At 50.4% G+C, this 11940-nt stretch overlaps 1 protein-coding gene across 7 annotated transcripts in view; it reads right to left on the bottom strand.

The window, feature by feature from the left end:
- Positions 1–6: 6 nt before the first annotated feature.
- The window catches only part of ralgds (ral guanine nucleotide dissociation stimulator), a 109422-nt gene continuing 97488 nt past the window's right edge, over positions 7–11940 (bottom strand). For 4 of the 7 annotated variants that reach the window (XM_012967952.3, XM_012967951.1, XM_012967948.3 and 1 more), the window contains exons 9-18: positions 11700–11784; positions 7934–8011; positions 7715–7801; positions 7580–7612; positions 7354–7475; positions 6596–6691; positions 6053–6317; positions 5682–5927; positions 5396–5510; positions 7–3161 (exon numbers count right to left, since the gene is read on the bottom strand). In XM_012967952.3, the coding sequence (XP_012823406.1) occupies positions 2986–3161; positions 5396–5510; positions 5682–5927; positions 6053–6317; positions 6596–6691; positions 7354–7475; positions 7580–7612; positions 7715–7801; positions 7934–8011; positions 11700–11784 (1303 nt within the window). In that variant the 3' untranslated portion in view covers positions 7–2985. 7 annotated transcript variants of the gene reach the window in all.

Raw genomic sequence — 11940 nt, 5'->3', positions numbered from 1 at the left:
AGCAGCTTGAGATGAGTTGGCATTTATTGCAAAGACTATATTACAGGTATTATTTCTCCGTTACAGTCAGCTCTTTAGAACAGTCTGCTCAATTGTTTTTATTTTTTTTAGTCGTGTTTACAAAATAACACATCATACAACCAGACGGTAAGAAACAAGTGTAAACATTTGCGCCGGGGAAGGGGGCGGTCCCAACCGACACACACGCCCCCCACATACACACATGGATTTTTACAGCAAGAAAAAACAAAAAAGATTGCACTTAGAATAAAAGGGGAGGGATTTAGTGGGGGTAAAACATGAACCAAAATTAGTGTTTCCATTATTGTGTCTAATAGAGAGGGGGTCAACCTATCCGTGCTCCAGGGGTGAGAGGGAGGGGCCACACGTTTACCGGTCATTAGCGGTGGCGACTGGGGAAAGTAGCACCACTTCACTTATAAACGTGGCTAAGCCCAAATATTCAACGTGCACATCTCTGCTGCTGCTAGGCTAAATATGGCCACTAGGGGGCACTGCATTCCCTGCCCCAACACATCAGCCTAGAGCAGCAATAAAACAACAGCTTTGCGGCACTGCATTATGGATTCCGAATACTCCCAGGAACTCCTGCTAAACTACAAATCCCAGAATCCACTTTGTTTTTGTTTTTTTTTTTAACCCTCACGCTTCCCTGAAGGGCTGATTGGCACTTGTGAGGACGGAGTTGAACTCCGAGCTATGGCAGAAAGAACAGTTGATTTCTTAAAGGGACACGGACGGCTCAGAGAAAACAGCTCATGTGTAGGTTTTCATTGGGCGTCTGTGTCTCTTTAAATCTCTGTAAACTGGATAAACTCACCTCCATGTCTGAACACAACCCAGAGACCGACCCCTTATGGCAAAGCACAGTCTCCGAGTAAAACAACCACAAACGAATCTCAGATTGAAGGTGGAGGCAATAAGGCGCAAGAGGTTAAAACATACCACGCAGTGCATTCTGGGACTTGTAGTCCAGCCACTCTTGCTCCTGAAAGAAATCCCATTTGAAACCCCGACACTGTTATTCTCAAGTGGTTATAATAAGGAGAAATGACATATATGCCCTTAGTAACTATTTGGATGGGCCCCTGCTATGGCTTTATTATACCATCTCCCATGATTCTGTTTGGATTTCTTGCCACTGTTGGGCACGTTAAGAGTTAACTGGGGGGGCACTTCCATCTCTCGTCACTCTTGAAAGGCCGGCACCACATTTAGCGTCAGTAGTTGTTGCTCCGAAACCCAACTTTTCATGTAACCCTGGAATCCTTGGTTGCCAGGTTAGGAAAGCCCGGCAACCAAAAAGCCCTTCGCCATGGACTAAAAGCAATAAAGGTCAATTTACAGTGAGACAATTATAAGGGGATAACTTCCCCTTAAACTAGTGAATAAAGAGGCCACTAACAATGGCTTACAAAAGGGACCTATGGAAGTATAAAGTTTATTTTATATGGGGCGCCCTCTAGTGGCGAGTTAATTACATATCAATAAGTGTTACCCCTCCCCCTTAGCGCTTCCCAACACGCCCACAGCGTGACTTTGTTTCCAAATCAAAGCGTTACGAACCTAGAACCAATATCATTAATCACATCGTGATTACAACCATAACAATGCAACAGAACCGGTTACACGGGGCGCCGGGATTCCACCTACCAGATCCGCGGCCACAGTCGACCTGATACAGTCAGATTAAACAAATCGGGGGGGTATTTCTGTAAACAATGCAGTTTTTCATTTCAAATATCACGCTGGCGACCTGATGACATCACTACAAACCCCAACCAATCACTGGGATCTTATCAGCGCCAGGAAATAAGGGGGAAAAAAAAACAAACAAACAAAAACTTAACCACATGACTGCTGTTTAGCATGTAATTGGCTAAGGCGTCGTAAAGGTTAACGAGCATGTAAGCGCACAAACGTCATCACACAGTTCATCGTATTTACAGTTACCCGAAGGCGCCAGGCGTTGGCTGAAACGTTGGCACGGGGCTTAAAGTATCTCCATTTGTCTATTTACAACCAATAAATATTTCTTTAAAAAAGAAAAAATAACATTTTTACACGCACACGCAAAGGACGTAAATCCACAGTACTGACCCACTCCATCGCCGTTGCTGGAGATCGCTTACAAATGTCACATTTTGGCCCCAAAGTGTTCCAAAAATAAAATAAAAAGTGAATATTTACACAAAAAAAAAAAAAACTATACAATTTTTAAGGGGGTTTAGTACTTGCACCTTTCTCCGGCTGGTAAGAGCGACTATCGACCAATGGGCAGAGAAAGGTTCCAAGGTGGGGGGGTGGTTGCTGATTCATCTTTGGTGTGATTTGAAATGCTGCACTGGATGATGGGGGGCGGAGAAAGGGCAGGACTGGGGGGGAGGGGGCGGTGTCAGTCTCCACCTTAACAGGCCTTCATTTAACATGGCTTCCTTCATGGTCACGTTGGAGGCCAGCCATATCCTTCCAGGGCTTTCAGGGTTTCTAAGGTTTTTGGAAAGTGCTTCATGTTGGTGAGAAAACCCCTCAGGGGAAGTCCCTTTTGTAAAAGGAGAAGGCGACTCCCTGATCATAGTCTTCCTCATCGAAAGGGCAATGCCACAAAGTGTCAGTACGGCACAGGGAGGGCGTTGCGCGCTATAGCCAGCATCATTAATACTGAATCCCTCACTACTGCACGCGATGGGCGTCTTCTCCTACGTCCCACCCCACCCTTCTCTTGAAGGCACCTAAGGCATGGAGGCAGATTTTGAGTCCCGTTGATGGGCAAGGGCTTCCTCTCTCCTCACAGTCAACAAGAGGAAGCCGAGGGTCGGCCTGAGCTCCGCGACTGCTCCCACCTGAACCAAGAAGTCATCTGCTGGACTGGAGCTGTAAGTGCTGTCCTTCTGGGGGGCACTGGTCCCACCAATGTCCTGTTGAGGGGGCTCCAACGAGGCCATTTTGACCACCTTGCACGTGTCAGAAGATGCCTTTGGCGATCTTGAGTCCCTTCTGCTTCATGCGGGGCAATGTGGAGCTGGAGCCCTGCTTGATCTTCACGCCTTTGGAGAAGCCGCGTTTCTTCAGTACAAAGTCGTAGTTGGCGCCTGAGTTCATGGCATAAAACACGTTGGCGTTGTCAGGGATCTTCAGTTCTGCAGAGGGGAAGCCATAAGAGAAGGGGAATCACGTTAGAGTGGTACCGTTAGAACAGAAACTATACCCCCTGCCACCTTGCAGGTACAAACACAGGGGGCAGGTTTCTCCCAACATACACTGTTCTCTTGCACATAAGTAATGAGTATCTGCTGTGAAGTCACAACTCACAGGGTAAATATACAATGCAATCGCACTGCTTATAGAGCTGGACTCCTGCCATTGGGAGGAAGGAGGAGACTTAGCTCTATGGAGAATAGAAGAACTACTTGCTTGTCTCTAAATTCTGACAGTCCAACATCTGGCCTTATACTCTTTCTAAACTAGGTACCAGGCTCTTCCTCTCTCTCCTGTATCTCTGAAGTCTCAATTCGCTCTCTTGCACAACAAGCCTTCCTTCATTTGCCTGCACCTCTATTCTAAATTTCCTGTCCTGCACTTCTATCCCTACTTCACTGTCCTGTGGCTCTATTGGTCACTCTCTCTCTCTCTCTCTCTCTTGCACATCCAGCCCTCATTTTCCTGTATATCTAGCCTCCATTTCCTGTTCTGCACCTCTATCCCTCCTTCCCTCTCCTGCCCCTCTATCCCCTCCTTCCCTCTCCTGCCCCTCTATCCCTCCTTCCCTCTCCTGCACCTCTATCCCTCCTGCCCTCTCCTGCCCCTCTATCCCTCCTTCACCTCTATCCCTCCCTTCCCTCTCATGCCCCTCTATCCCTCCTTCCCTCTCCTGCCCCTCTATCCCCTCCTTCCCTCTCCTGCCCCTCTATCCCCTCCTTCCCTCTCCTGCCCCTCTATCCCCTCCTTCCCTCTCCTGCCCCTCTATCCCCTCCTTCCCTCTCCTGCCCCTCTATCCCCTCCTTCCCTCTCCTGCCCCTCTATCCCCTCCTTCCCTCTCCTGCCCCTCTATCCCCTCCTTCCCTCTCCTGCCCCTCTATCCCCTCCTTCCCTCTCCTGCCCTCTATCCCCTCCTTCCCTCTCCTGCACCTCTATTGGTCACTCTCTCTCTCTCTCTCTTGCACATCCAGCCCTCATTTTCCTGTATATCTAGCCTCCATTTCCTGTTCTGCACCTCTATCCCTCCTTCCCTCTCCTGCACCTCTATCCCTCCTTCCCTCTCATGCCCCTCTATCCCCTCCTTCCCCTCTATCCCCTCCTTCCCTCTCCTGCACCTCTATCCCCTCCTTCCCTCTCCTGCACCTCTATCCCCTCCTTCCCTCTCCTGCACCTCTATCCCCTCCTTCCCTCTCCTGCACCTCTATCCCTCCTTCCCTCTCCTGCACCTCTATCCCCTCCTTCCCTCTCCTGCACCTCTATCCCCTCCTTCCCTCTCCTGCACCTCTATCCCTCCTTCCCTCTCCTGCACCTCTATCCCCTCCTTCCCTCTCCTGCACCTCTATCCCTCCTTCCCTCTCCTGCACCTCTATCCCCTCCTTCCCTCTCCTGCACCTCTATCCCTCCTTCCCTCTCCTGCACCTCTATCCCCTCCTTCCCTCTCCTGCACCTCTATCCCCTCCTTCCCTCTCCTGCACCTCTATCCCCTCCTTCCCTCTCCTGCACCTCTATCCCCTCCTTCCCTCTCCTGCACCTCTATCCCCTCCTTCCCTCTCCTGCACCTCTACCCCTCCTTCCCTCTCCTGCACCTCTATCCCTCCTTCCCTCTCCTGCATCTCTCGAGCCATTCATTCTCTTGCACCTCTCCTTCCAATCGCCTACACACTAATACTTCTATTCACCCATGTGATCTCTTTGCTTCTTCGCCTTTAACCCCCTCCACATTTTTTACCTCTAGCCCCATCCATTCTCCTGCAATTCTACCCTCCATACACACAATTATACCTCTTCCCCCATTCACTCCTCTGCATCCCTGTCCCACCACTGTTTTACCCACTGTCCTTTTCCTGAGCTGCAGCTCAATCTATGTCACATAATTCCCATCCCCCTGACTGCACCTCTGCCCCATAATCTCTCACCCATTTCCCTTATTGCCCCGGGCAATACCTGTACCCGCATCCTATTCTCATCCTGACCCTTTCCCACCAGTTTACTGACCAACCATTCCTCTACCCGTCACCTTCTAACCCCTTCACTTTCCCTTTCTCTAGTGGAATCCGAGGCACTTGGCAGCTGGGGAGTGGCCGGTCGAGTCTCTCCTGTTCCTCACGTATTTACTCAGGGGATTTATTGACTTTCTGCTGGCTGGCCGAGTCAATGAAACTCTCTTGGCACATACCTCTCTCTTCAGATATAATCTGCACCAGCTCATAGTCCTCCGCTCGCTCGCCGTCAATATTGTGTTTGGCCATGGCTTTCCGAATTACCACGGGTGTCTTGTCCTGGCTTGTAACCTGCAGTGGCAACAGGTTGGAGATTCAGAGCGTATACAATTCAAAAAGGCAATATGTACTCAAGGTGTAGTAATGTGGGTTAGATGTGCCTCGGTCTTGTAACTCATAGCAACAAAAAAGCGTTATTGTTTTGCCAGTGTACAGTGCGGTAAGGACCCACAAACAACCTACCAGAATGCTTTTGTACATGTTGCCATTGTCCACATCCAGGCTGACCCGTATGATACAACAATCGTCTATCTGCTGGTTGTACAGGGGAAGGGACAAGGACGAGTAGCTGGAGATCCCCGACACAGAACGCTTGTGCGTCCGAGAGGCGGAAACAGGGGTTGAGGAGACAGAGGAGGAAGAAGCGCTACTGGAACCTGAGCCAATTCCAGACGTATCCAGTGAAGAAAGGGAGGTCGACTCCCAGAACTATGGAGAAGAGAACCACGGTTAGGGCTTGGATTTGTATCAGTGGAAAGTGTTAGTGTATTGGTAGCACAAGCGCTTAGTGTTCCCTTCCCACACAGCAAAGCACAGAGAGAGCAGGGACTGACCCCCTCAGGAACGCAGGGTTCCGCTGGCTGTATCGGCCGTGCTTGGGATGGTCCCTCCCGTACCTTCTTCTCCTGACAGTCCGGGGATTCAGGGACAAAGCTGATGTTGATCTCATCCACGTCCGAGCTGCTGGAGCCAGCCGAGGTGACACTGAGAGAGTCCGTGGTGTCACCTCCGCACAGATGGGGGCTGCACTTTAGCTGGTCAAAGGACTTGGAGTGGGAGCTGACACTGGGGCAGGGCTCTGAGCTGGGCGGCTGCCGACTGTATGAGAAATGGCACACTGGTCAGGAAGGACACTTAGGCTTTAATACAAGCTTCAACTCTTAGCAACAGGTATTCTGATCCACGGAAACAAATCAGCCGGTGGCCTTTAATAGTCACCTGTGAAAGCAGACATCTGGTTGCTATGCTACTAGACCTGGTAGTATCCAGAACAACCAGCATGTGCCCCAAGATCAGCAGCTGCTGACATGGCACCACCTTACCCAATAACCCTGTCCCTAGCTTACTTGGCCATGTACGAAGCCCTTCGCACTTACTCGCTCCACCGCTTGATGATCCCTGTGTTCTTCTTGGCTTTCAGAGTGTTGCTGGCGGATTCGGAAAGGGGCTCAATCTCACAGGACAGGCTATAACTGAAATAGAACAAGAGATTTTTTTAATTATACACTTAAGAGCTACTGGGCGCAGCGGCATACAGCCATAATGGATGCTGCAGAGCTGTCTCCATCTTGCTCTACTATATCTGCTGTGCCAACAAGACAGCCCCTGATACCTGAGGTGCAGGGGGATTAAGTGACCTGCTCAATGGCAATCAGGGTCAGACTGGGGGATGAAGGGCCCACCGGGGCCCGCGCCCATAACCTCCCCCCCCCCCCGGAGGGGCCCCACTAACCCCCTTCGCAGGGCCCCCACCCGACGTCCTTCCCCAAGTGCGTAAATTCAACGCGTTGGGGCAGGGGGAGTGCCACATGGGTCGGGTCTGGGCCGCCGGGATTTTTCCTGGTGTCCCAGCCGCCCAGTCCGACCACCGATGGCAATCAAATCAATGTTTGGCATGATCCCTATGCAACTTAGCCCTTGTTATTGGAACCTCATCCCATTACACTACAGATAAAAGTAGTGCAAAAATACTCGCCCAGCTTGAACTAAGCATTAGATTAGTCATGGTGTGATGCATCATGGCTCCAAGTACTAACCAGTAGCCAATGGCTAGACAGGGCCTACTGGGAGTTGTAGTTCCAAAACAGGGATTTGGCCAGCTGTATACAACACATATTCAGGATTTGGAACTCACCTTTCTGCCTCAGTGAGCCTTTCCACGCTGTGGAACCACTCCACGAAGGACTCGTCGGGCAGGAAGCTATAGTTGTTACAGGCCGACTGCAGCAGCTTGATCTGCGCTATGACCTCAAACTCCTGCAATGGCAAAACAGTAAAGAGAGGCTGCGGTCAGCTCCACTGCTCAGTATAACGCATTGAGGATTACAACAAAGTATCGGAAACGGCCTTTAATCACTCACCTTTCGTCTTTTCTCGAAGTTGATGAGGCCACTCTGTGACAGAAAAAATACAGGCGTGAATATCAAACCAGCGGGAAAAGGGGACTCAACTCTACTACCTGTTTGTTAGTAGAATATATAAATATATACACACACCTCCAGATAGTCCTTCATTGCTGTGTCCAGCATCACCAGGTCTGTCAGGAAGGTGCCCAAGTAGGGAATAGTGCCTTGCATCACTCCCTGCAAAGAGCAGACAAGAATAAATAAGCAATACTCTCAACTGCCAGTAGGGGGCGAACACAGCACATGCCTTTGGTGTAATGGTAACAACTCCCCCCAACAGTTGTCAGGCATCCATCACACTGTACTTACCATCTCTCTTTGCTGCTGCTGGCGCTTCTGCGCCCTTTTGGGGTTAATATCCAGGGTGGCAAATTTGGACGTCCCCTCCTAAGGGCAGAAAAGTGAATAAAGTGTTTGAACGCGGCCAAACGTACGCATTCGTTTCCCTTTTTTGGCATCGTATGCCCCAAGCATTTATAGAAAATTGCTTCCAATAAAAAAAATGAAATTAAATAAAACCACATGCTCCCCCACCCGTTGCTGTGAATTGCACCTCCCACAATGCACCGCAAATCTCCCTGCAATTTCAACTATTTTGGAGCAATGGCTTTGTGGTTCCAGACTAATCCCATCCCTGGCACAGACATAAACATACAGGGCTGCTATTCATTAGTCTATTAGCAGGGAATTAAACCCTAAGCTAACAAACAACATCACAGCAGGACACTGTGGCTCCCAGAGTCCTTTGGGTGAAACCCTATAGGACCCTGTACAAATAACCCAATCAGATTGTTCTCCTATTGTCCATGGATTGGCTTAAGGTGCCCATACATGTTAAGATCTGCTCGCTTGGTGAGGTCACCAAGCGAGTGGATCTTCTCCCAATATCTCTACCTACGGGTGGGCGATATTGGGTGAATTTAGGCTAATTCGGTCGTTTGGCCCAGGGCCAAACGACCGAATTAACCTAAATTCACCCAATATCGCCCACCCATAAGTGGGGATATCGGGGTTCAAATGCAGTCCCCAATCCAACTAAATTTTTTAACCTACCCGATCGATATCTTGCCGATTTCAGGCCAGATGTCGGTCGGGCAGGCCCGTCGTTTGTGCCCCTACACGGGCTGATAAGCTGCCGAATTGGTCTAAAGGTGCCCATACACTATAAGATCTGCGGATCTTATAGTGCAGTGCTGTCCAACTTCTGTTGTACCGAGGGCCGGAATTTTTCCGACCTACGTGGTGGAGGGCCGATAATGGAAGCCAGTTTTGACCACTCCCCTTTTTGAAACTGCACCCACTTGAAACCACACCCATGTTATCACATGACCATACCCATATTAATGGTTGTAGTACAGCAAAAACCTGCCATACTCTGCCTGCCCTACCCTGCCTGTGTGTGCCATACTCTGCCTTCCCTACCCTGCCTGTGTGTGCCAAACTCTGCCTGCCCTACCCTGCCTGTGTGTGCCATACTCTGCCTGCCCTACCCTGCCTGTGTGTGCCAAACTCTGCCTGCCCTACCCTGCCTGTGTGTGCCATACTCTGCCTTCCCTACCCTGCCTGTGTGTGCCAAACTCTGCCTGCCCTACCCTGCCTGTGTGTGCCATACTCTGCCTGCCCTACCCTGCCTGTGTGTGCCATACTCTGCCTTCCCTACCCTGTCTGTGTGCCATACTTTCCCTGTGTGTGCGCCATTCTTGGCTGGTTTGTGCCATACTTGGCCTGTGTGTGCCATACTTGGCCTGTGTGTGCCATACTTGGCCTGTGTGTGCCATACTTGGCCTGTGTGTGCCATACTCGGCCTGTGTGTGCCATACTCGGCCTGTGTGTGCCATACTCGGCCTGTGTGTGCCATACTCGGCCTGTGTGTGCCATACTCGGCCTGTGTGTGCCATACTCGGCCTGTGTGTGCCATACTCGGCCTGTGTGTGCCATACTCGGCCTGTGTGTGCCATACTCGGCCTGTGTGTGCCATACTCGGCCTGTGTGTGCCATACTCGGCCTGTGTGTGCCATACTCGGCCTGTGTGTGCCATACTCGGCCTGTGTGTGCCATACTCGGCCTGTGTGTGCCATACTCGGCCTGTGTGTGCCATACTCGGCCTGTGTGTGCCATACTCGGCCTGTGTGTGCCATACTCGGCCTGTGTGTGCCATACTCGGCCTGTGTGTGCCATACTCGGCCTGTGTGTGCCATACTCGGCCTGTGTGTGCCATACTCGGCCTGTGTGTGCCATACTCGGCCTGTGTGTGCCATACTCGGCCTGTGTGTGCCATACTCGGCCTGTGTGTGCCATACTCGGCCTGTGTGTGCCATACTCGGCCTGTGTGTGCCATACTCGGCCTGTGTGTGCCATACTCTGCCTTCCCTACCCTGCCTGTGTGTGCCATACTCGGCTTGCCCTATGATGGCACACACAGGCAGCCTACAGTGACACAATGCTGGCACTGCTCCTACAGTCTGCAAAATAACTATATATTAAAAAACTTTTTAATTGCAGTACCACCTCAGTATATGTTCTTTTTGTAGTGTGCAGGGATTATTTGTGGGTTTCTACTGCTCCTGAGGTGTGAACAGGGGAACAATGTGGGTGATTACAGCCTGAGCCTGAGGTGTGAACACTGCAGGGGTTGAACAATGCAGGGATTAAAAGGTGTGAACAACACAGGGGATTATATATTTAAACAATACAGTCTGATTACAGCCTGAATCTGAGGTGAGAACCATGCAGGGGGGGCAGTTAATCACAGTACTGATACCATTTAAAGCTTACACAAGAGTAAGCCATCAAAGCAGCCAGACAGGTGGGGGGCCACACAGAGGGGGGGCCGCCAGTTGGACAGCACTGTTATAGTGTATCCGCGGTAGCAAGTAACTTAAAAAAAAAAAATAATCCGATCGTTTGGTCCTGGGGCCAAACGATCAGATTACATTTGTGGTTATGGGGCAGTCGGTTCGGGGAGCGCATCAACGAGCCGATCCGGTCCCTGATCCGACTGGATTTTCTAACCTGCCCGATCGATATCTGGCCAATTTCAGGCCAGATATCGGTCGGCCAGGCCGCTCTGTTCTGCCCATACACGGGCCGATTAGCTGCCGAATCGTTCCAAGGGACCCATATTGGCAGCTATAGTCGGCCCGTGTATGGGGACCTTAAGGGACAGATATAAGCAGCTACAATCGGCCCGTGTATGGCCACCTTTAGGGCGAAGACACATGGAGCTACTTAGTAGCAGCTACTTGTCATGGCTACTAAACTTCAGACAATACTGAGAATTGCCTCTGCTAAAACACACATAGAGACAGTTATCAGTAAATGATTGTCTATTTTTGTAACCATGAGAAGTAGCTGCTACTAGTAGCTCCGTGTGTCTTCACCCTTAGTCATGTCAGGTGTAATAATGACTCATAGCTACTTTTATACCCGATACAAATAAGCCAATCGGATTGCATTCCTATGGTCCATGGACTAGCTGGGTCAGATGCCAAACTAATTGACTAAGGTATTTATATACCTCTATGCATTTCCCGTTTGGTTTACAGAGTTTTACTTTCCCTTAGCAGCTGATAAAGGGGTCAAAACCAGGACTGGAAAGTGGATCAGGGGCCTACGCTTGTGCCCGTCAGCGGCTGGCAGGGGGAGATAAGGAGTAGGGAATCCCGTAAGTCTGTAAGATGTGCAATATTGGAAGGAATCCTGTGCCTGCTGACACACGCTGCATGCATCTGGCTGGGCGCGGCGTGGCAAAGGGGTTCCCTTTTCTTGATAAGGGCGATTACATAAGCCAGCGTGGAGAGAGAATGTTTATGAGCGAGGGCCTGCCTGACACGTACGCACACACCCAGAACACGGCGTTGGTGGGTGAACTGGGTGGGGATGGAAAAAGACCGGCTCCTATCAGATAGTCGGCCCTTTAACAATGAGACATAACAATGGGCGTTCCTGCTTAAAGGGGAAATTGTCCCAAACTCACATTGGCACAGTTCTGGTTTTGGGGATGATTTTCCCCTCGGAGTCTCTTCAGCAAAGAGACACTGCTATAAGGGGAACAGGCTTGTGCTTTAATCCTTACCTTAATCAACAGTTCGCGGCTTAAAGAATGATTGTTCTCATCGGAAAAGATCTCGGAAAGTTCCATGAATATCCGGTAACTCTCCCTGAAACGATAGAAGAAAAAAACGTTACCCTCAATCACAGCAGAACGTGCTAACCCCACATACCCAGTCACACCCTTGCCCCCCCCCGCATGTTACAATAAGCATTGGGGGGCAAAGTAGTGGACAGTATCCCCCATATTAATGCCCCCCCCCCTT

Source organism: Xenopus tropicalis, chromosome 8 (genome assembly GCF_000004195.4).
Source record: "Xenopus tropicalis strain Nigerian chromosome 8, UCB_Xtro_10.0, whole genome shotgun sequence".
In the NCBI taxonomy this organism is placed as follows: Eukaryota; Metazoa; Chordata; class Amphibia; order Anura; family Pipidae; genus Xenopus; species Xenopus tropicalis.
The sequence above is the reverse complement of the archived record's forward strand: the minus strand, read 5'-3'. Positions and strand labels throughout refer to the sequence as shown.